General features: G+C 43.7%; 1 protein-coding gene across 4 annotated transcripts in view; it reads right to left on the bottom strand.

The window, feature by feature from the left end:
* The window catches only part of SERGEF (secretion regulating guanine nucleotide exchange factor), a 180,841-nt gene that overhangs the window by 37,713 nt on the left and 117,737 nt on the right, over nt 1-25,391 (bottom strand). For 3 of the 4 annotated variants that reach the window (XM_006904726.3, XM_015589488.2, XM_015589483.2), the window contains exon 10: nt 24,160-24,196. In XM_006904726.3, coding sequence (XP_006904788.1) covers nt 24,160-24,196 — 37 coding nt within the window. Of the gene's footprint in view, nt 1-16,682; nt 16,747-24,159; nt 24,197-25,391 lie in introns of all 4 variants that reach the window. The other variant, XM_025046343.1, reaches the window with a different exon arrangement.

The following is a 25,391-nucleotide window of genomic DNA, read 5'->3' as shown; positions in this document are numbered from 1 at the left end:
AAAGTCAACAGTCAGCACCCTGGAGATCTAGCATTCAGAGAAAGGGTAACATCCTACTTGATTTCTTTATAATCATAAGAACAGCAATGCCAGACGGGTTCTGGGGATGTCACTTTCCAAAGAACCAAGGGTCCTTTCTGACTTGGCATTGTGCCTACCATATTGTAGATGTATAATAACAAATATTTTAATTAATAAATGAATAACGAAATAAATAAAAGAACACATATCAAACGCAAATATCTCCTCCACAGATTTGGGGGGAAAAAACACTCAAAATGCATCAATATTGGAACTATTTCCCCTGAAGAAACAGACTCTCTCTCCAGACTGCTCATACTCCTCCTTAAGCTGAATTCTTTCATGGCACCCCCTTTCAGAATATTCTGGTAAGGAAACAGAACCATGAAGAGTGGGAAGCAAACCTTGAGTCCTCAGACCAGCTGGACCAAACAAGCCCTACCCCAGAGAAGCTGGATCTGGGTCAGTGCCCAAAGGCATTCCAAGGCCTTTGCGTCCTACGTTGGTGGCCCCTGGACATGGAGCATCTATACTTGGATGTCTATGTTCAAATTCAGATCAAGATCTTTCTATGCAAACTTGGTCTTCTACCTTCCCCCATTTTTTTTTTTCAGTCTGAGGATGGAGGACCATAATCTACTGTGCATCCAGAAACTTGGAGGTTGTCCTTCCTTTCTCTTTCCTCATACCTATAGCAAACCCATCATCAAGTCCCACCAATTTTACCTCCTAAATATCCCAAGCCCCTCTTCCTCCTCATCTTTGCTGTCACTACTCTAGCCCTACCCAGCGTCATTTCTTAGTGGAAACTAATGCTGCCTCTCACCTTAGGGGCCATATCGGTCTAGGTGCCTAGAAAGCTTTTCCAGCAATCTCATCTACTTCCTTACCTAATAAATTCCTAATGATCCCTCAGATAGCAGCTCAGATGTCGCTTTCTCAGCAAAGCTATCCCTGATCACGAGAAGTAGATCAGAACCCCTATTATATGTTCTCTTGGCAACTTGTTTCTTTCTTTCATAGCATTTATCCCAGCTTGTAATTTTATGTGATGGTGAAATTATTTTAATAGTGTCAGATTCTCCTATGAGATTATAAGCTCCTTGAGAGCAGGGATTGTGTCTGTTTTATCATCACTGTATCTTCAGCTTTAAGCACAAAGCCTGACACAGGTAGTCAATAAAAATTCACTGCATGAACACAATGCAGCTCTTCTCTGAGTTTACTGCAAACAATCACACCAGGTCCCTTTCTAACGCCATTCTTGAGGTTCTCTCGAGCTTGTCATAGGCTACTTGGGAATGGTGATAAATTGCCATCTCTCCTCATCCCTCTAGTATCCACTATAGGGACCTACCTTCTATAGAGGAAGAGTGTGGCATTGCCATCATCGTCGCCACAGGTACATTTATGGAGGATTCGCTTACCATGTAACAGGCTCTATGTCCAGTACTACACACGTGGTGTTCACATAGTGCTCGTAGCACCAGGAAGTATACATTACTAATTCTATTTTGCTGATGAGAAAAACAGACTCAGAGAGGGTTTTCTCAAATATGGAGGGGCCAGGATTTGAACCTCGGCCCAACTGTAAAGTCTATATAGTCTTAATTACAACCTGTTGCCCTGTGAAGTAGGGGTAATAATATCCACTCACAGTGATGTAATGAGGACTCAAGCAGAGTAGGCACCTGGTAAGAGGTGGCTGCTAATATTAGTGTGGTGCTAGAGGCATTGTGGGGAGGGCTAACTATTTACCTTTTTATCCAGAAGAGAGCTAATTTGACTACCCTTCTGGGGCTGAAACAGTTGGACTTGGTTTGAAAAAGAGACTCTTATGAAAAGCAGCATGCTGTGGCAGTTCCAACACAGAGTGTGTGGAGAGGGGAGTAGATATGCTAACAAAACCAAACCAAAAATCTCTGGCCCTGGGAACTAATTGTTCTGAATGGACTTGGGTTTCTCACTGCAAGCCCAGACATCGGGCCTGCACAGGGAACCCAAACCTACAATATCCTTGAATTCCTTTTGCTACTTCTCTTTCCACCTCCTTGTAATAGTCTACACTGCACATTTGGATTCCACGTCTGAATTCTGATGTGCCTGGGGCTGAGCGAGTAGGGACCCACGGTGCCTGGATCTCAAAGACTCAGGATCCTGGAAAGCCAGATGACAAAGGACCATATGTCATCCTCTGTCATATGTCAACCCCAACCCGGGGTTGATCCATTCTTCTAGTCTCCTTCCCTCCTCTTCTTGTCACTCACTTAGGCCAAGTAAAGAAAAAAAACGCAGCTAAGTATTTGAATTCCTGCTCCATGTCAAGCACTTTTACATGCATGTTCTCATGTAGTAAATTAATCCTCACAACAATCTTGAGTAACAGGTATCATTATCCTTATTTTACAATCAAGGACACTGCACAGGGAACCCAAACCTACAATATCCTTGAATTCCTTTTGCTACTTCTCTTTCCACCTCCCTGTAATAGTCTACACTGCACATTTGGATTCCACGTTCAAAGAGATTAAGTGACTTGGAATAAATCACTACACAGTAAGAGGTAGAAGTGAGATTCAAATCCAGTTTTTTAGGTTCCAAAAGCTGTGTTCTTTCCATTTCTCAAGTCAGAAGATTTATGACTGAGTCTATAGGAAAACTTATGGAAATTACTTGGATGGGCATAAGTGGTAGTGGAGCCAGGAAAGCCTATTTGTTCCTTCCTTGCCTTCCCCCGCTTACTGAGAACTTCCCGTGTGCCCGGCATTGTACTGAGTGCAGCCCCTGTCCTAAGAGGTTCACAGTCTAGTGAGGAGAGCTCTCTAGGGAAAACAGAATAAGAGAAAATCAGGACACTGAGAAAGAGATAGAAGGCAGAGAATTCTAAACATCAGAACCAAGGGAATCTTGGAAGACAACTACTCAAAACTTGGCCGCATCACCTGGAATCACCTGGAGGATTATTAGAACTAAAAATTTCCAAGCACTCAATTTCTAGTTCCACAGATATGCAACTGGGTCTGGGAATTGTACATTTAGCAATTATCCCAAGTGATCTGACGGAACTGGTTCACAGGCCAGGTGAATAAAACCACCACCGATCCATTCCCTTCACTTTGCAGGTAGGAGAGCAGAAGGGCAGAAGAAAAACATGACTAACCCAAAGGCACGCAAGAGTCGATGCTTCAGACTCAGGTTTCCAGCTCACAAACAAATGATTTGAAGTCCTTTTCAAAAATTCAGAATGATTTAAGCATTTTATATACATTTATAAATGCACACAGGACATATTTTATGCACGTGGGTTAGGTAGTCCTTTAAGGACAATGTTATGTGCCTACTGGAAAATTATTTTCTACAAAAGAGCAGTATGGAAAAGAACAAAGATCAATATAAGGGATCAAAATTGTACGTGGATTCATAGAACGGATATAGATTTTCATAATCAAGAGCAGTTTTCTCATCCTCTCCTACCTCTGACCACTTCCATCTTAGGGAAGGGCGCTATAGGGCAGAAAACTTTAATAATAAATCGAAGGTAGTGCTTCAAGGTGCTGGTTCCAGAACAGTGATAGAGAGAAGGAAAGAGCAACAGACCATCAGACACTATAGTAATTGGCTACAGCCTTGCTATACCCACCCAGATGGAGACATTTTGGTCACTAAAAAAATGATAAGCGTTGTGCTGCTGATTTCTCTGCAGTCAACCTAATCCTGTTGCCTCACTAGAACATCAGAAAGGTCCTCTGTTCCTTCCAGCTTTAGATTCTTTCCACTGGCTCTGTGTGGGAGACAAGCGAAGGCCAGAGGTGCAGAGAGGCTGTGAGGTTTGAGGGGAGGCGGGCCTTTCTGCGGGACTTCTGTGAGCTCACCGAGCAGCTCCTCATCGGCCATCTCCGCTGGGTCCCCTTCTTTTTCTGTACTGCTGTGCTTTGCCTGCATTTGCTTGTTTGAGAACTCTGACAGCAAACTCAACATACTCTGCCAACTTCTTCATGTCCATCATTCTGGCAACCTTGGCAAAGTGAATTCCAATTCTATTTACCTTCTGAGGCTCAGTGACCAGAGCTGCTCCTTCCTCTTCCACTCTCAGGCCACAGGCTCTGAGGCTGGGAAGGGAGCCCAAAAGCAGTGGTTAGAGAGGTAGGTAGGGGAGACTCAGGAGAGCTCGGTGTTAGAGAAGCTAAATGCAGAAAGCGTTCCAAGAAGGGGCTCAGCTGCAGTGCGGAGTGAGGAGGCAGCCGCAGGGGGCCTGGAGGTGAGACCTGGGCTCTGCCGACTGCCTCCCCATCCTGGCTTTGTCACTGATACACTTGGCAAGTCATGCCCTTCTTTTAGGCTCATTTTTCCCATCTGTAAGTGAAGAAATTGAACTAGCTTATATCCATGTTCCCATCTAGATTCTAAAATTTGAGATTTTCACTTTTTTGTTCTTTGGCATTGGATAAAAATGACTAAGATTGACACTGTGACTCAATAGTAGATGTTTATAATCCAGAATCAGAGATTATGAAATCTTAGCACTAGAAGCGATTGACCAATCCAATTATCTCTTTCCAACTCATTTGATGATAAGGAAACTAAGGCCCAGAGAGAAACTATAAGTTCTGTGAGGGTGAGAATGATGTGTATTGCTCTCTTCTGCATGTCTAGTATATTTTCAAAAATGTTTGTTGAATGAATGAATGAACAACCTCCCTCCAAGGTCATGCAGCCTAGGGGCAGGGGAAATATCCTCACTCTTTGCTTAAAAGGAGAGAGTAGAATAAGGCAACCACTCCAAGCTGCTTCTGGCCCCTATGGTATGGTGCTGGCCAGCTGGTGAGCCAGAACACAGCCAGGAACAATTTCTCAAGGCTGGTGGTGCCAGTGGCGGTTGGCCACAAAGTGGGCTTCTACTGGAGTCTTCCGTGCTGTGCATAATGAATCACGAGATGTCAATTACTGCATTCTGTTAACAAGCTCATGTCTGCCTGTGCATCGCCAATGAGTGCCCTGCAATTCACCACGGATCTGCAGTTAGTATGTGGCAGAGTAAGTGGGGCAGAGGATTTCGATATACTCCAAGCCCAGGGAAATCAGGTGGTGAGTTTGTTTTTGGCAACTACTGGCCTCAATGATCCAGCAGCAGTATGCAGGGATGTACTTTTTCCTCTCTCGGGAAGAGGTCTGTGTCCTGGGCACCCTTTCCTGTCCTGGAAGGAGTAGGTTGTCTGACTCAGATAAGTCCAACTGGAGACAGCCATCCCTGTACTATTTTCTCTTAAGTATGGAACAAAATGGGGTGGAGGTAGAGCGGTAATTAAACAATCACCTCCAGCATGGTTTGATGGACTGGGCATCTGGTCATCAGCTCTGAAGTCTGCCACAGGATTCAAAATCTGGCTCTGCAACATTCAAGCTGTGTGATCTTTGAGTAAGTCTCTTAATTTCTCTGACTCGGTTTCCACATCTGCAAAATGGGGATAATTATACGTACTTTGCAGAGATATTTGCAAAGAGTAAATAAGATAAAGCAGATCAAACACTGAATAGCAGCTGGCACATTGCTGGTGTATAATCAATGAGCCTCCTACCATGTTTGAGATGTTTTCTGAAGGGATTCTCATCTCTTGAGGAAGACTGGGGCCAGGACCCTAGGCAAACCCAGACAAGAGCCTCTGTGTCTTAGATGTGTGTGTTTCCCCCTCAGCAGCTCCACAGTAACAATTACAACCGGAGTCATGTGAGGATGTCAGATCTGCCTTCCTCACCTCCATCCTGGCTGCGAGAGAAGAAGTGAGCAAACCTCCCATTGGGAGGGGAGGCTGCTCATTTCTCCAACAGCACCGCTGCAGCCCCTGACCTACTTTCTTACTAAAAATAGCCCCTCTTAGGTCACTGCTGCAAATTGAATTCCGCTGCTTCACTGCACCGGGTAAGCAGGTGGGTGGGCGTCAGAACACATTTAGTGAGCAGGAGCCTCTGCTTATGTGGCGCCTGGCTGCCCACCAACCAAGCATGCGCAAAGGGCAGAAGGCTCCAGCGCTCACTCCACTGGGCACGTCTGCACACAGCACAGCATGGCCGCACCTGGCCCTGCTAGGATGGCCTGGTAGGGGTGGGGGAGGGCAGCAAGGGAGCAGTGAGGGAGGTTCTAGTTCCTGGGCTCTGAAGTCTGCTAGAGCTGAATTCAAATACGAACTCCACTGTATTCTTGTTATTTAACCTTGGGCAAGACATTTAACTTTTCTTTGCCTCAGTTTCCTCTTCTGTAAAAGGGAGATGATAAAACTGACCTTAAGGTATTGTACAGATAAAAAAAATGCTGTATGTAAAGCAGTCCTTGGCACAGAATAGGTGCTCAATAGTGAAGCTATTACAGTCATTCTCTACTGCTGGACCTGTTACTCCACAATGCTTTCATGCTGAAGCCTCATGTCAGGGGTAGCAAGGGACAGATCAGTCTGAGAACTAGAAAGATTTTAAGCTGAAAGCACTTCAGAATTACTTAGGTCAAGGGTTCCCACACATGGCTAAGCAACACAACAACCAATTTGTCTTGTTAACAATACTGATTCCAGGTCCTTACCCTAGAGATCGGGATTCAGGAAATCTGTCTTGGGACATGGGGGTCTGCATTTTCATAAGCTCTCCACACGATTCTGATGCATTGCCAGATTTGAGAACCTGCGAGTTAGGCCAGTCACCTGACAGAAATGAGGGAGCATCCTTCTAGGAAGTCAAGGGAATCTAAAACTAGACTGGAAAGGGAGTAGGTGTTCACCTGCAGGACAGGGACGGAAGGGCACTCCGGCAGCAATGAACAGGACATATAAAAGCACACAAGGGAGAAAGGCGCTTGTTAGGGAAACGTCCTAAGGTCACCACAGTGAGGTCATCATATACAGTGAATAGTGGTGGCACAGGGAGAGCTGGTGTGAACCAGATGAGGAAGGGTCCTGGATGACATCAACAGTGTTGCCTACAACAGGAGGTAGGCTTTTTTCCAGTATTTTTTTAATATATGCCTTTTTATTTTCATTTTTACATGACCAATCTTGTTATCTTAGTAAATCCTGCAAATTAGTCAAGCAGATGGGCCACAATTTATCCAATTCCAACTGCTGGACATTTAGGCAGCGTCTAATTTTATTAAATTATAAAAACACTATGATGAACATCTTTCGCCATAAAGCTTTTTAAAGATCTTTCCTTAGGAGACAATTCAGGATATGAATTAATAAGTGAAAGTGAATGGACATCTTCAAGGCTCTTGATAAATAGTTCCAAAGGGTTTTTTTTAAAAGTGGCCTGTTTTCATAAATAAAGAGGTAAGTCTCAAAGAGGTTACACGTCTCGTCCGAGTCACACTGCTGACTGAGGGCGGAACGAAGAGCATCATCTGGGTCTCCTAGCTCCAGGTCCAGTGCTCTCTCTGCTACATCAGATTGCCTTCCTACAGATCAAGGATGAATGCAAGAAGACCTATTTAGCCTACGCCTCTGACCACTTCTTACTATGAATTTTAGGTTAGCAACGTACATAGGTAGGAGATGAGAATGATGTGTGTGTATTTACATGTACATGGGAAGCTCTACGTATGAATCTGTCTTTCCAACCTTATCATGTATGCTTCCCCACCAATAGCAATTTCTGTTCCAGCCAAGCGGAGTATACCTTACACTGTCTTACCTCCGCACCTTTGATCCTACATAAAATGTCTCCTGTTCTATTCAAAGTCTATGCATATTTTAGGAAGACAAACGTAAGTGATCCAAAAAGCATTTCCAGACTGTGGGTATTTACTATCAATAAATCCATATCTGATATTTATTTTATTGTTTTGCAGCATCTTTGTATAAATGTAAAATTATTTGTTTACCTACAGAATAGAAGTATGACTCAGGCCTCTGTTACAGAATAATAAGTTTCCATGTGCTGAGGACCTACTCTGACCAGGCACAATGCTAGCTGCTTAATATATATTACTTAGAATAATCTTAAAATAATCCCAGGAAGGGAAACATTATTGTCCCCATTTTATAGATGCAGAATATTGGGACCTGAGAGACGAGTAACTTGCTCAAAACCAACACCATTGGTAAGTGTCAAAACCGGGCTTTAAACCTAGGTATATCTGACTTTTCAAAAAACAATTTTTTCTGCTTTACTACACTGTCTCAAAACTGAAGCTGTCTTACTTCAGAAACATCATGAGAAGGCAGGGTTCTCTGGAAAAGACACTAATTCTAGGAAAAACAGAAGGCAGCAGGAAAAGAAGAAGATCAAATAGGAGATGAGTTGACTCCATAAAGCATGAGTCTACAGGAGATGAACAGGGCTGTTGAGGGACAGGTCACTATGGACATTACTCATTCACAGGGTCTCCAGGAGTCGGAGCTGACTCAACAGCACATAAGGTATGTATGCGCACACACGCATGCACACACACGCATACACACATATACACACACACGCAGAGGGCTACTGCCATGATTAAATGATACAACGAGTATTAGAGACCCAGACAGACAGATTGTAATATATGAGTTCTGAACATCATGACTGGTCATTCTGATGATGACTGGAGACCATGCCAATATCCCCTGTCACTTAAGAAGATTTCATCGCTCTCACTAGATAGCTGCTTCTAGAGTAAGAAACTGAATTGCTGCAATGCATTTCATAAAAACCCTCAACAAGACCTGAAACCAAGAGGTTAAAATTCTGAGAAAATGCACTAACCAAATACTGCATTCCTGGAGCACTCTGGGGAATCATGGTTTCCTAGGACATTTTCTGGCTCTGTCATTAATGTGTGTGTATTAGTACACAATGTACACCAGCAGCCTGTTTCTAGAAAGTAGGATTCGGCAGAAGGGAAGCTGGGCTCAGACTCCACCACCAGGGGGCCAGTTTAAATGGGTTTCGGGCATTTATTCCAGTTTTCCAGAGGCTTCTGGTGAAACATCAGGAGACCTGGCTTACAGTTCAGATTCTGCTGCTTACTAGCTAAGAACCTTGGGCAAGCTCCTTGATGTCTCGGCCTCAATTTCCTTTTACATAAAACAGGGACAATGCCTATCTTAGACAAATGAGCTAACCTCCCTGGGCTGCTCTCACCTCTGCTGTAAAACAGATGCCACGGTTACTGTGTATCATGTTGCTTACTGTGTGCCTGGCCCTGTGCTGAGGCTCTCCATGCATCCTTTCACTCATCCTCACAGCCCTGTGAGATGGGTACTATTATCTCCAGTTGACAGATGTGGAAACTTAGAGCTCAGAGGAGTGCAGTAATTTGTCCCAGGTTACATGATGTGAAGTTGCAGAGTTAGGATTCAAACCCAGGTTTCTTTGATTTGAAACTCTGTGCTCTTAACCACCAAACCATATTCCTGCCTACCAAAGAGTGGTTACAAGGAAGACGTGAAATAATACTTATTATTATGTGCCTTCTGGATGCCCAGTAGACTGCGTTCCTCCTCTATGTCACGTGGGTGCCAGGAGGTGCTCCAGGCTCTAGGGCTGAGGGGTACATATGCATCTTGAGAACAGAGGGGAAAGATAGGACCTGCTGAAAAATATTTACTGCTATTCTACTCTAATTCATGAAGTCAGCCACACTGTGAATATGGGTAAGGGTAATGGATGAAATTCCTCCAAAGTTTCAAAATTTGGAGATTTGCAGGCCAGCTTGGCAGTGAGAACCTTGCTGAAGACTAGAGTAAAACACTCATGTTCAAGCATTATCACGGACTTCCTTAAGCCGATGGTACCCAAGGTGACTGTACTGGATACTAATGAGGAAAAAGCTATGACTGAAGGCAGGAGTACCAGCCTTCAGAGAAGCTGCACAATCCCCTCCCCATCCCCCATCCCGACCCTCCACTGCTTACACAGAAAGGATAAAGGGACACACGAGGAAGACACCACATTTTTAAAACTTAGGCTGGATCAAACTAAAAATAGAACTATGATTCAAATATCTATTACTGAGTCCTCTGCCGTTATACTCTCAAACCAGATTGTTTTACCCCTCTCGAAATCTAACTCCCCAAGGTGCTTATTCTCACAGCTTAGAGACACAAGGAAGTAAGAATTGCTGAGAGTCTAATGAGCAGTTGGTACCATCCTGGGCCCTTTACAGCTACGATCTCATCTGCGCTGTACAACAACCCTATGAAGCAGGTATTATCACTCCCATTTTATAGATGAGGAAACTGAGGCCCAGTTAGGTGAGATGACTTGCCTAAGGTCACCCGGCTAGTAAGTGGCAATACTGGGAACAGAACCTAGGCGTGTCTGGCTCCAGAACTCATGCTTTTTCAAATACATATGCTGTTACATTTCAAAGGAAGAAGCTGAGCTTCGTTTTAAGCTTAGTGAACGATGAAAGCAGCACTGCTATCCAATTTACCTTACGGCTCTGGGAAGGACTCAGCAAAGCAGCCATTTGAATGATTCACTCCTATGACTGACAAGGAGACGTCTCTTGGTTACGGCTTTGGCAGCTGCTAAATCTGCTACACTATCCCACCCCCTCCAGCCAGCTCAGGGAGGTGGAATTATTTATAAAGAATTTCAGTGGCCTCTAGGCATAATAATCAGTGACTTTTAGGTGATGAAAATGTCATAAATCATAATAAAGCACAAGAGGAGGAAAGGCTGGGAAGATAACCGGAGAGGGGATATTCTGAAAAGCAGGGCAGTAGATACAGATGCAACAGAAGAACTCCCAAAGTCTACGAAAACACTTTGCTAGCAATTTCGTCATCTGATTCTCATAATGCCCTGGGAGGCAGATATTAGTATCTCCATTTTATAGATGATGAAAGTGGGGTTCCGAAAGGTTAAGGTCTAAAGTCCAAAGTCAGACAGAGTCTGGGATAAGAACTAAAGTCTCCTAATTCCCATCCGGTGCTTCTCCCAGCCCAGCTACTCCTTAAAGTTGTGAAAAGAGAAGTCTCTAAACACTAATCCCCGATCCCTAGTCTTGCTTGACCCCAGTGAGACAGGACCAGGGAGGGGAACGCGGCTGTGCCATATCCGAGAGAGGCAGTACAGCATCTGGAATTTCAGGCTTGGGAATCAGAACATTTTTCAAATCCCACCTTAAATTACCTAGTAATTGTGTGACTCTGGGCAAGTCACTTAATCTCTCTGCCTTGATTTCTTCACTTGTAAAATATGGCTAATAATAGTACCTATCTTATATGGTTGCTGTAACAATTAAACAGAAAAAACAAAAACAAAAAAACCACACATGCTCAGTGCCCCGCACCAAGGCAAACACTTGGTAAGTGTTAGTTGTCACCATTTTCATAATTGTCATTATGAAGGTGCCCAGCACACTGCTGGGCACAGAGTAGATGCTCGATTAATGTTCATTCCCTCTCCTTCCTCATGCTCCCAAACTTCCCAGAGCACAAATCCTACCTCCATTTTCTGCAGCCCTGTGGAGAGGAGGTCTAGGGTTGGAAATTGGGAAAGCAGCGGGTGCTTCTCCCCAGGCAGCCTGACTGGGCGGGCCTCATTTTCTGCAACAGTGAGCTGCTACACGAAGTCACTCGTTATACCTTGTGCTATGTGCATTCAGGTCACTTCTCAGAAATTAACAACTCCCTCTTGAATTTTCCTCAAGGAGACAGAGCCATCATACCTATGGGCTCCTACTGAGGACCTAACCCTTGCAATGGCTTCTTGACATCTAGGGAGAAAGTCTTGTAGGATGGATAGGTCCCTGTAAAAGGGAACCAGGAATGCAGTCTCTGCCCTGGGCTAATTAATTACTCAACAGCAGGAGTAATAATGACAGACTAGTCACACTGATATAATAGTACTTAAGGCATCACAACACCACACCTTATAGCAAGGCCACTTAGTAGAAACACTAGCCATACATATATGAAAAAACATCTGCTTCACTAACCTCTGCAGAATTAACTCCCTGACCTCTCTACAGAGCGAAAAGTCTTCATTCTACTCTCCTAGTTCTATTTGGATGTTCCACAGGCACATCCTTTGAACACATGGTTATATCCAAAACTAAATTCATCACCTTACCTAGGGCCTGCTCTTTCCCCTCTTCATGTATTTCCCTTCACAGTCAATGATGACACATCTATCCAGCCTACCAAGCAGAAAACTTAGTACTATCCCTGATCCTCCCCATTCTTCTCCTTCCCTTCTCAACCCTGTTTATACTAGGTTACCGAATCCTGAGAAGCTGTGCTAGGTCTTTCAAATGTCTTCATTTCTATCTCGGTTGTCACTACTTAATTCAGGTCTTCATCACCCCTCCCTTAAGGTAATGTTCTGGTTTCTCTGCTTCCAGATTCTTTTTCCTTCAACTAGCCTCCCTACTGTCCCCAGAATAATTTTCTTAAAATACAAGTTGAACCATGTAATGGTCAGTTTTCATGCCAATTTGTACCCAGTTATTCAATCAAACACTAATCTACATGTTGCTGTGAAGGTATTTTATAGATGTGATTGCCATCTATAATCAGTTGTCTTTATGTAAAGGAGATTATTCTGGATAATCTGGGTGGGCCTGATCCAATCAGTTGAAAGGTCTTAAGAGAACTGGGGTTTCCCAGAGGAAGATGTTTCTGCCTATTGACTGGAATGTCTGCCTGCCCTTCCTAAAGATTCGACCGTGGGTTTCAGACTTGCCCAGCCATCGCCCATCGTCCTGTAAGCTGATTCTTTGCCTTCAAATCTCTTAATATATGTCTCCTCCTAGGTCTGTTTCTCTGGTTGAGCATGGGATGATAGACCCTGTCTCCGAAACAAAATTAATGTTTTAATAGAATCTATTAGATTGGTAAAAATTGATACTTAGATCATTAAGTTTTGGCAAGGATGTGGATGGAGCTACAGAAATCTTCACGGTGTCATGTACCAGGCATTAAGCTGGGTCTTTTACATATGTTACCTCATTTAATTGTCATAATAACTCTGAGTATTTCCATTCTCTTTATCCACATAAGAAAACTGAGGCTCAGGGAGATTGTAATTCACCAAAAGTAAAATAGATAGAAAATGACACAACTGATATTTGAAATTTAGGTTTCTTTCATGGACTTAGTATCCTCTAAAAATCACATCAAATTTACTTGAGAATTGTAATAAAACAATATTAAATCTATGATAGTCTATCTTGCTTTTTATGAAAAATTATTACCTTTCTTTTCTAACCATACCAAATTTTTTATATCAGGAAGTCTCTATAAAGCAAGGTGGGGGAGAGGGGGACCCAGATTTTTATTTTTATAGTTGTGCAATTAGAGCCCTTGGAGAGCAAGCAAAGTACTTTCACTCCAATTTGTACCCAGTCACAAAAAAAGTCACAAAAAGTAGAATAACAAAAGCATGTGAACAGTCCAAAGGCCCAGATTAAAAAGACATCTTCCCTTGGGGATGGCAGTCCAGGATTTGGAAGGTGTCACAGTTTCAAATACTCCCCTCTGGCAACACATGTTTTGAAGCAAAAGGTTCCCCACTGAGTGGTGGGAGATCTGCTTTCTCATTCGCCCTGGGTCTCTGCTCTGGCTAGCTCACAACTGCAGCTTATCATATACATGGGACGGTTAGCATATTTATGGAACAGTTAGATACTCAGACTCTCCCCAACACATACGACTAGCAACCTACCTCCTGTGATCACTAAGGGAGCACTACACGTTTATTATCTGGAGCAACTGATCCAGAGAGGCCCTAGATTCAGGAAAAAGCAGATGCATTGGAGAATGGGAGTGAGGACAGGATGAAACAAATGGTTTAAGTGACAGTCTGTATAGAGTGATGGGACCCCAAGCCTTCTTCCTCCATCGTGCTCCAGAAAGTCAACAGCCAGGTATATATACTCCAAGGCAGGAAATTAGGAGGAAAAAAGTCCATAAATACCACTCTCTGGAGGTCTACTAATGAAAAAGCTTTCCTCACTCCTCAGTCCAACATTTTACAAGGAAGTCCACCATCAGTGAGCCGTCTCCATGCACACGGAGTCTCACTTAGTGTCTCACTTTTTAGTATGATCTCTCCAAAGATCACTAGATCTTTAGAGAGGAAAACCTCTGTAATGGTCAGGGTCTCAGCAGAAGACAGACTGTGTTTCAAATGGATCATCTGGGAGAGTTTAATAAAGAAATCACTCACAGAGACAGGAGTAAGAAAACTAACAAGGGGCAGTTGAGTACTTGAGGGATACCAGGTAAAGCTAGAGCTTTAGCACCTCTAAGCCTGCCGAGGCAAGGAAGGGGAGGGAGCGGTTACCGGAACCAGAGAAGATGGGCTGTGGAGAGGGATGCCAGCCTGGAGCCGTGGTCCTTGACAGAGGGTCAGAGCTGGAGCAGGGAAGGAGTTGAGGGAATACATACCCTGACCTCACTCTTTTCCAGTCCTCAGTGTCCTGCTGTGCCTCTCACTGGCTGAATCCAATCAGAAGCCAGAGAGCAAGGGAGCCTGCTGATGCAAGCCACAATGGACAGCCTGGAGGGGCGAGAGGGGGAGGGAAGAGGAGGGAACCCACAGCAGCAAGGGAAATGGCAGAGAACGCATCTGGAGGGCAAATGGAAAACATCTAGCGCATCTCCAGTGTACGACAGAACCCAAAACAAAGACACGGAAAGGGGAAAAAAATGGAAGAAACAGACAAGGCAGAGAGCAAAAGAAAATAATTTTGAAAACTCTACAATAATATCCATTGAGAAACAATAGATGAGAAGGCAATATGAATAAGAACAGAAAATTATTTTTCTTAAAAAGGACTTAAAAAGAGCCCTTGAAAATTCAAAATGATGGCCAAAATAATAATTCTATTAGAAAGCTTGGAAAATCAAGTCAAGGAAATTTCCCAAAAAGTAATCAAAAAAGGAAGCTAAGGAAATTAGATGATAAGTCCAGGAGAGTCAATATACACCTAACGAATATATTTGATTATTTTCTTAAATAATCAAAGGATTATTTAAGAAAAATGTCCAGAGCATAAGTCTCTGGAAAGAGAGGGCTCAATAAAGTATCGTGACAATGAATAAAAGACTCGCACCAATGCACGACATCATAAAATTTCAGAACACCGATGGTAAAGAGAAGCTCCTAAAAGTTTCACAGAGGGGAAAATAACCTGGTCACAGACAAAGGAATAAGAATTTGGAAAAAAAAAATCTCAATAGTAACACTAGACTCTAGAGGACAATGGGAAAATGCCTCCAAAAACCAGAAGGAAAAGGATTTCCAGCATAGAATCCTAATCACGGCTAAACTATCAATCAAGTGTGAAAACAGAGTAAACATATTTTCAGAAATTTAAGAAATCAAAAATTTACCCCCAATTAATCTTTCTCAGGAAGAGCCTGGAACAGGTGTTCCATCAAAAATGAGAGACTTGAGGAAGATAGGAAGCAATGAAACAGAGTAACAGCCATGCAGCGAGAATAAGGTTAGACACTGTCTGCTTCGACACACATCAACCAGGCAATGAGCAAAGCGGAGGCAGGAAGCATTTCCCACGATCTCTCACCCCATCCCCAGGACGTAGTTTTGTTCTAGATACAAAGAAAGAATATTTTCATTAATGTATGTCTGTGGCATTGCCTTAAGAATAGAAGAGCAAAAGAGATGACAAAGAGGGCCATATGGGAAGCAAAAAGAAACACCAGAAAGAGCACCAAAGTGAGTCAGAAACAGAGCTGCCGAGCACCTATTCTGTGCCAACAGCTTTTCCATAAATCACATAATTCACTCCAATGACAAGCACTTACGGAAGCTATTATTTCACTCTGTAGAGATGAGAAACCCACAGTTCAGAGAGGGCAGCAACCTTCCCAAGGCCACACAGATATACAGCAGCAGAGCTGGAACTGGAAACTATGACTTCCTAATTCCAAGGCCTCAGCTCTTTACATTATATTGTTCTGCTTGGGGCAAACCATGCAACCTGAGATTCCACTTCCTCTTTTGTACAATAGAGATTGTACTTTCTCTGAGAATCTCAGAGTTACTGTGAGAATGAAAGGAGATGGATAAGCAGAAGTGCCTTGTGCACTGTGAAGCAGTGTGCGAGCTAAGAGGCTAGTGACATATATGCATGCGTGCCACAGTTGGGCTACACTGTGGAGCTTCCTGACCAAGGCAGCCTCTTGGCAGCCATGGCCTGGGCTGGGCTAAGAGAAGCGGTCTCCAACCTCCGGGCCATGGAGCAGTACTGGTCTGTGGCCTGTTAGGAACTGGGCCACATAGCAGGAGGTGAGTGGTGCGCAAGGGAGCCAAGCTCCATCTGTATTTGCAGCTGCTCCCCAGCACTAGCATCACCGCCTCAGCTCCACCTCAGATCATCAGGCATTAGATTTTCATAGGAGCACCGGTCCCTGGTACCAAAAAGGTTGGGGACTGCTGGCTTAGAGCACACTTTGAAACAAATAGTCACGGCTGTTCTGCATTTAAGGGCTTTAGGTTCACCCAGGAGGAAAAGGGGATTCCTCCTAAATAAGAGGCACAGTCTAGGATAGGTGGTATTTAGGGGCACTGCATAAGCTGAGGCCTGTGGGTGCAAAGGGACAACACTGTGAGTCTAGGGGAGGTACCATGGTGCCGCCCAGGCTCAGGAAGCTTGCTCTTGTGTAAAGAAAAACAGAGCAGGCTCATGAGATTGACCAGGGAGGTAGTATGATGCAAACCTCAGAGTCAGCAGATGTTCGTCTGAATCCTCAGGTCCACCTCTTTGAGTCTCCATTTTCCCATCTGGAGAACAGGGACAATTACCTTTCTACTTTCTACCTTGCTTAGTGATGACTAAATAAAATGATGTACATAAAATGCTCAGATTGGTGCCAGCGCTTAGTAGGTACCCAACTACTGTCAGATCGCTTTTATTCTGTAAAAAGGCATTATCTTTTTTAAAGCCTTTATCTTCCATATTGTCAACTTTTGAGGTGTCTTCCTAAATAACACATAACAGCTATACACTGACTATATAATAAAGTCAATGTCCCTCAGCATGCCACTGGAGATTGGTCCTAGCTGACCCTCAGCTGTCTTGCAGGCCAACCACTTGTCCCTCAACCATGATGCACACTTTAAAGTCTTCCTTCCCTTTGCTCATGTCGATTCCTTAGCACAGAATCCTCTTTACCCTTTCTCCACTCAGGACCCACCTCTTTCATGAAGGTTTCCAAAACTGATCATCCCTTCCTTTCACTCGTTCTCCTAATTCTTATTATTCTCTGCCCTTCATTCATTCATTCATTATTTATTTATTAAGTGCATATTATGAGCCAAACTTATTTCATAGCTCTTTCCTATTAACTGTGAGCCCCATGAGGTAAACAACAGTTTGCCGTATTCCTCCACAGCATCCAGAGTGCCGCATTACCAGCTGCTAACAACCTAGAGGGAGTGAATGAGGAAAAATATTTTATGTAACATTCGTTCAGTGTTTAACAAACATGTGAAGCACCTACTGCCTGCAAGGCAAGTGTAGACAGTGATGGTCTGTTAAGGCGTACAACACAGCTTGTGGCCATGAGGACAGACACGAGTGGTGCAGCCGACTTTAGAAACATTTCTCAGATGGAGATTCTAAGGCCCAGAGAGGAAGAGTAACTGCCCAGGACGACACACTCAGAATGTCCTAAATCAGTAACACTGAAAACACCTGGCAAGGATATGGCACAAGTGGAATGCTCATATATTGCTGCCGGGAGTATAGACTGGTACAACTACTTTGGAAAACTATTGAGCAGTATCTTCCAATGTTATATTGTGACCCAGATATCCTTTTCTTAGTCATGCATCCAAGAGAAATCAATGCGTATTTCACCCAAAGGCATGTGTAAGACTGTTCATAGTAGCTTTATTCACAACCCTAAACTGGAAACAAACCAAATGCTCATCAATAGCTAAATTGATACATTGTGGTATATTCATTCATACAGTGGAATATGGCTGATCAATAAAAAAGAATTATTGCTACATACAAAATAGATGATTCTCATAGACACAATGTGTTGAACAAAAAGAGTACACACTGTATGACACCTTTACATGAAGTTCAAGCACAGGCAAAACACATCACTGGAGATAGAGGTCAGAATAGTGGATACCTCTGGGGGTGGGGTATTGACTGAGAAGGGGTATGAGGTGGCCTTCTGAGGTGCTGGAAATGTTTTGTATCTTATGCTGGGTGGTGGTTTCTGAGATGTGTAAAAATTCATCAAACTGAACATGTAAGAATTGTGCACTTTACTGTGCATGTAGTACTTCAATTTAAAAAGTAAAACAAAAACTACCCTAAGCAGTTTCTCACCTATCAGATTGGCAAAAATCCAAAAGTTTCTTAACATACTCTATTAGGGAGACTGCAGAAACAGGCACTCATACATTGCTGGTTGGGAGTGGAAAATGGTATAATTCCTATGGAGGCCAATTTTGCAACATCTTGCAAAATAAATACACTTAGTCTTTGATATAATAACTTCACTTCTAGGAATTTATCCTACAACTACACTCTCCCATACATGAAATAACATATATACAAAGTTATTTGCTACATCATTACTTGTAATAGCAAAAGACTAGAAGTGACCTAATGTCATCAATAGGGCACTGGTTAAATAAATCACAGTCCACAGATATACTGGAATATTATATAGCTATAATAATAAACTAGGAAGGCTTTTATACTGATATGGAAAGATTTCCAAGATAAACTGCTGAAAGAAAAAATCAGACACTAAAAAGTACGTACAGTATACTACCATTTATATAAAGGGGGGGTAAAATATATCTTAGTGTTCACTTATATATGCAAAAAGAAACTAGAAGGATACAGAGGAATCTAATATTAGGCATTCACTGCACATGTGGTGGAAGGGTTTTTGGACATTGGACAGATGGGGGATATGGTAGGAGCGAGGTTTTTTATTTTAAATCCTTCTATGTTTTTTAAGTTTTGAATCATGCACATGTATGAATTATTTTTAAAACTATATAAGTAAATTATTTTTTTAAGAGGTAAAGGACAATGAAAGGGGAAAGAAGAATCCTAAAAGGGGTGGTTTTCCAAAACAATGTCATCAATTTCACAATTTTATCTGGTTATTACACAAAGAACTGCTTAATGTAAAGCAGAAGAGGTAGGCTGGATGTACAGAAGAACTTGCCACCACGAAGGGGAACTAAATATTGAAATGAAGGGAAAAATAATCTTATCCTTGGTGGCCTTAAAAGCAAGCTGAACTGTCACTGGTGTACAGGAAGGCAGCATCAGGTAGTGGACCAGAGGCTCTGAGGTTAGAAGCTCTGAGGTTAAAGACTCCACTCACAGATTCCTCCTGACCATCCTATGACCTGGCTGGGAGCAAACCGCTCAGCCTAAGCTTCAGCTTCCCTCGTCTAGAAAATGGGGTTGACAATAGTGCCACCTCACCAAGTAGCTATGAGGATTAAATGGATACTATACTTTGTCTATCACCCGCGTGCACAGGACCATACAAGTCTGTACTTAACGCTAAGCTCTCCACCAGGCCCTGGGTTTGCAGGTGTTGCCTCTCAGAGGAAAAGCCAGTGTCAAAAAAGAGTTCTCTCTATTGAATTCTTACATGAACCTCTTTGATGGGTGTCAGGCCAACATCGGGCATTCTGCCACACATATTACAAAGGTACAAAGGTTTGACACTTGGAAATCATCGATGGAATGAAAAAAATACATTTATCCTTGCAGAGATTATACCTCCAATTTGGTAAAAGAATTGGCTTTGCTTGGAGGAGGAGGCATCACACTTTCCTGCCAAATATCTAACACTTAAATGACGTCTGGTGAGCCTGAGCAGCCTGAGCGCTCCAGGAAAAGGCCACCAATAAAAAAATCCTTTCCAAGGGTCTATGTGGAGCGAGGAGAGAGGAAATGCAGTCAGCTCTTTTTTCTCCGCAGGAAGGGAAGACTGAACAACTGCACATCAGGAGAGAAGGCAAACAAATTGCCCATTCAAGCCAAAATAAGCTGCTCCTGGAGGAAGCAAAACTGCTGGAGTTGATTCAGCCAGACACAGAGGTGAAGGCCCCTAAGACTGGGCTGGGCCTGGGGAGCCTGCCTCTAGCAGGCAGGCATCTTCTGAGCAAGCAGTGGCCACATGGCCCGCATCTCACCTCTGCTGACCTAAGTCTACACCCACAAATGGGAGCCAGCCAGCCAGCTTTGTTGGATGTGGAAGGAAATCCTGATGGAAAGGAAGAAAAGAAACAAACTAGTGAACCTGACAAGTGAGTGACCACCTATTATGTGGCAGGACTGAGCAGGCACCTGGTATACCTGGCATTTAGGGGTGGGTATCACGATGGTGATTTTACAGATGAGGAATCGTGCTTGGTGAGAGAGAGTGATAGTACAGACACATAGCCAGAGGGTGGCCAGGCCAGCCATGGCCAGTGACCTCAGCTCTGTCCTTCCTGCTTGTCACTTGAGCTTCTACCACCTATTATGTGGCAGGACTGAGCAGGCACCTGGTATACCTGGCATTTAGGGGTGGGTATCACGATGGTGATTTTACAGATGAGGAATCGTGCTTGGTGAGAGAGAGTGATAGTACAGACACATAGCCAGAGGGTGGCCAGGCCAGCCATGGCCAGTGGCCTCAGCTCTGTCCTTCCTGCTTGTCCCTTGTCCCTCAGCTCTGTCCTTCCTGCTTGTCCCTATGCCCAGCTCCCGCAGTCCTTCCTTTGTCTAAAGTAGGAACTTGCACCGCTTCAAAGACCCAAAGCAACTTGCGAAAAAAGGGAAAAATCAAACCCAGAAGCAGATGAAGTAGCAGAGTAGAGTTATTTCAAACTCCTAAGAAATCTGAAATGTAGCTGCTGTGGAGCTTGCCTCAGGCTGGAACATGCAGGTCCTGAGTCTCTCTCTGGGACAATGGATAGCAGAATCTTGACCTGGAACAAATCTGGACTAGCAATGTTTCCAGGGATGTTGAGATTTCCAGATCCCCTAGTCTGGGGCCCTCAGGCTACAGTTTACAAATCCATTCTGCAGCTATGCCGAGCTCCTGCCCTGGACCTCAACATCCTGGATGAGAAAGACACTTCCTTCTCTAGCTTCTGAGACTCCCACCCTGAGTCTCAGACCTTCTTGTAGTCATCTTACATTACCTCCTTCCTTGAGATCTTAATATATAATAATAAAAATAATGAAAATAATAATATCAGCTAACACCTATCGAGCCTTTACTTTTATACCAGGCAGTTAGCACTTTACATAACAATCTTATGAAGTCAGTGGTATATTCTAGAAGAGGTGCTCAAGACACTGGGAGATTAAGCCACTTATACAAGGTTACACAGTTCATAAGTGGAAGAGTCAGAATTTGAACCCAGTGCCTGTGCACTACCCGTACTCCCTCAGGCCCTAGGATATGCTAGAGTTAAAAGAATAGTCTCGGAAGTCAGGCAAACAGATCTACCATTTACTGCTACTTATCCCTGGGCAACCTGATTAACCTGTCTAACCTCCGAGTCTCAGTTGTCTTCTCTATAAAGTAGATGCAACAAATATACTTTGTGGAGTTGTGTCCATTCTAAGACAGAGTAGGTCTTAAATTATGTCCTTCACCCAACTCTTTTTCACCTCCCCTTCCAATTTGATTGTCACACATTCATTAGACATTAAGGCTGCTTCTACCCTTGAACAAAGTTTGGCTTCTTTATATTCCGTTCTAGGCTATTCCATTCTGTAACTATTTCATGCCCATAAGGTGAGGGACCCAGCACCACTCACTGTGGGGCTGGATCTCAGGGAATGAGACTGAAGGCAGGGAAGTCCATCTAAAGCAGGCAATGGCAGAAGGGCCGAGGGCAGGAGCTGGCTGTGAGAACCAGGCTTTAAGCCGACAGGGACTCTCCTCCTCCAGCTTGTCTCCCTCTTGCTGGCTTCCTGCCAGGGCTAACAGGCACTTCTTGTCACTTCCTATTGCCCGGCTTGCACCCTGCAGGGCATCCCTTGAGGGCCTCATTCCTCCAGAGGTGGGGAGCCTCTGCTCCCAGCTCACATGCAGGCACGTAGACGTGTTCAGAGCCCTGTGACTGGACCCACCTTTCCTGACTATGAAACCACTCATTCTTCAAACTGTGAGCCAGGCACTGGGGACAAAATGGAAAATAACAGGTCCACCCCCAAGGGATTCACCAGCATGCCCTCTGCTCCTCCACTGCCTCTGATGTTCCCCTCGTTTGTGTGACATGGGATACACCTTTCCAGAATGTCATCGCTTCTCTCTTCCAACCAAGCACTTCACTAAAACAGTCACACTAACAAGCGAGTCTCCCCTCTCTCCATCCCAACCAAGAGAAATGAGAAACAGAATTATAAATACATAAATATATATATACATATATTTCTTATATCCCAAGCACTCCCTATATCCCAGGTATTTCACACATATTTTCCACCTCATCATCACGACAACAATTCTGCAAGGTGGAATTAGCCCTATTACATAGATGAGGGGGTGGGGGGAAATGGAAGCCCACAGAGATGGAGCCAGTTTGAACCACGGCTGTCTACCTGCAGAGTCTATGCTCATTCTACAGCCCCATGCTGGCCTCTGTCAGCTCAGCCTGCCACCCTGCTAGCTCTGGCCCCCTCCTTCGTCTGGATTTTGTTCTTTCAAGTATTTAGATTCCCTGTAATCTTCTTGTTTGTGCTAGTCCCAGAGGAAGGCAACCTCTTCCAGTGCCATGACAGCAGCAGCAGCAACATCCTAGGCACCACCTCCGATTCTCTGATTAGCTTGTCTTAATTATACCCAGGCTGCAGCAGTTCCGGTACTGCTGCAAAGCATGCAGGTTTGCTGTTCCATTTTCTTGCTCCTTCTCTGACTCCAGCCCCTTTTACTCCCCACCCCCTCTGCTGGATGGCAGCCTATCTCCTCTGCTGTCCTTGGTTCTGCCTCCCTGCACATCGCATTCAGGCCTGCAAAGCAGTGCTTCAAACTGCTGCCACCCCAGGCAGCTGAGCCAGTCTAGCTCAATTCAGAAAAGAGTGCTCAAGTCTCTGCTGAGTGCCAGGCATGGCTCTGAGTCCTACAAATAGGCAGGAAGCAAAAGGAAAACACAGCAGCCTTGCCCTTCAGAAGCTTAGAGTCAGAGGCAGGGAGAGAAAAGTAGACAGGAGCAGAAACTGCCGGCACAGGGCAGGCAGTGAAGGGATTGTAACAGAGTCCTAAAATATCAGAGCTGGAGGGATCCTTGATTTCCTGTTTTAACCCCTCCATTTTACAGATGGGGAAACTAAAGCCCAGAGGAGGGCAATTATTTGAATGATATCAGGTAATAACAATCCGCACTTTTAAAACCCTTACGAAGAGCTAAGTTCTATTCCTCATGCTTTATATGTATTAACTCACTTGACCCTCTCAGCAACCCTCTGAGGTAGCACTATTGCCCTCCCCATTCTAAAGAGGAAGAAAATGAGGCATTGAGGAGCTAAGTACCTTGTTCAAGTTCACACAAGTAGTTAGTGGAAACCTGTATTGAACTTAGGCAGTCAGCCCTATATTGTTGTCTCTCTAATGTACTGTGAGATGGAGAAACAGTCTACATGTGGAAGTAATAATAAGGCTTCTTGAAAGAATTACTCATAGGCCTAATTATAAAAACAGTGAACCTTGGTTATCCAGTCAACTAAGCAGAAGTCTCAATTAACCAGAGGTCTGGCTTCAACTGGGAGTTCCTGAGCGCCATGAAATACCAGGCAGTAAGTAAGCAGAGCCTCATATTTCCAAAGAAAGCACCAACCAAGAGGAAAGAACTTAGTGGAAGGGATTTATTCAAAGAAACTGGAGCAACCCAATTCTCTTCCCCTTTTATAGCTGACGTTCTACACATGCTGCCCTCAGCCTATCGGATCTTTAATATCATCAAATGCCACTTCCTGAAGCAGGGAGACTGGCTCAGGCACCTTAAAAAGATGCTCAATGATGCAGATTGAAATTTTTAGAAAAGGAGCATCTAACAAAGCCCTGGTCAACCAAAGACTTCCATTTCCCAGAATCTCCCCCGACACACACACATACATGCACCCTGGCCTTCGGTTAACCAACAGTGTTCTCCAGTTCTGCTACATGAGTTTCAGAATAAACAGTTACCAGTATACTAACTACTTACCAATCACTGCCAGATTATGCTCTGAGCCACAAGAGACCTGTAAAAGGAAAGAAAATAAGTTATATTAGTTGATATTTCAGCCTGTGTATTTTATGATCAGTTATTTTTTAATAACACCAATATCCATTTTTGGCAAATTTTAGGAAGTCAGTAGAAAGGGGCACCATATACAAAAGTTAAGACTATAATTATAACACACTCACAACTACAGAAAAAGTGATTTCAAAATTTGAGTGGAAATACACCCAAATGTTAAAGTATTTGTCTTTAGGCAGTGAGACTATAGTGATTATTTTTTTTAAATCCTTCCTTCTTTCTACTTTTTTGTATTTTTCAAACTTTCTATAACGAGCATGTGTTACTATAAAAATGGAAATATAAAGCAATACGAATCACAGTTTTTGAAAACTGAACCACTCTCATCTGGACTGATAAAATCAGCAAAGAATTGGGTGGAAACAGACTTGTCTGAGGACAAATGCTTGACTTTCCTCATCTGCTCACTCTCACTTCCACCTTCCAGCCACGCGAACATCCTTAGTTCTCTGAGCACGACATGCTCTCTCACACACCTGGGCCTTTGCACATGCTGTTCCCCTGCCTGGAATGCCCTCTTCTCAACTGCCTACCTAGAAAACTTCTGCTCATCCTTTAAAATCTCAAAGCATCGCTGAGACTCCTTTGGAGTTGCTTCTGGGCAGCCTCAAGCACTCTTTTCATTGCACAGCTTATATGTACCCCCGTTACAGCAATCACGTTGTGGCCTTCTACAATTTTTTCTGTCTCCTCGCTAGACTGCACGTGTCTTGAGAACAGGGCTGAGTCTCATTCACCTCTATATTGCACAGATAAACTGTACAAGGTGGGGGACTCAGTTAACATCTGCTGAATTAGAGAATGGATGCAAGATCAAAGCACATGGAAGAACAAATACCTAACACATAAAAGAATAATTTGGGATTCTGAACCCAGTGTTTCCACCCAGTGAGGGGTACTTCTTGCCTTTCGGTCTCTGCACGTCCCAACTGCTACCAGGAAGAAGTGACTGGAAATATAAAAGCAGAAATGGTTGTCCAGGTACCAATTAAAAGGAGCTCAAGACTCTGGAGAAGCATCCTGTGACCTTTATCAGGATGCTCACTTTAGCTCCCAGCAAGAGGAAGGCTTCAGGTACTTAAGGAATGTCAGTGCTAGAAGGGCCCTGGAGATCTTCCTCTCCTCTCTTTCCACTT

The sequence above is a fragment of the Pteropus alecto genome, unplaced genomic scaffold, assembly GCF_000325575.1.
Source record: "Pteropus alecto unplaced genomic scaffold, ASM32557v1 scaffold120, whole genome shotgun sequence".
In the NCBI taxonomy this organism is placed as follows: domain Eukaryota; kingdom Metazoa; phylum Chordata; class Mammalia; order Chiroptera; family Pteropodidae; genus Pteropus; species Pteropus alecto.
The sequence above is the reverse complement of the archived record's forward strand: the minus strand, read 5'-3'. Positions and strand labels throughout refer to the sequence as shown.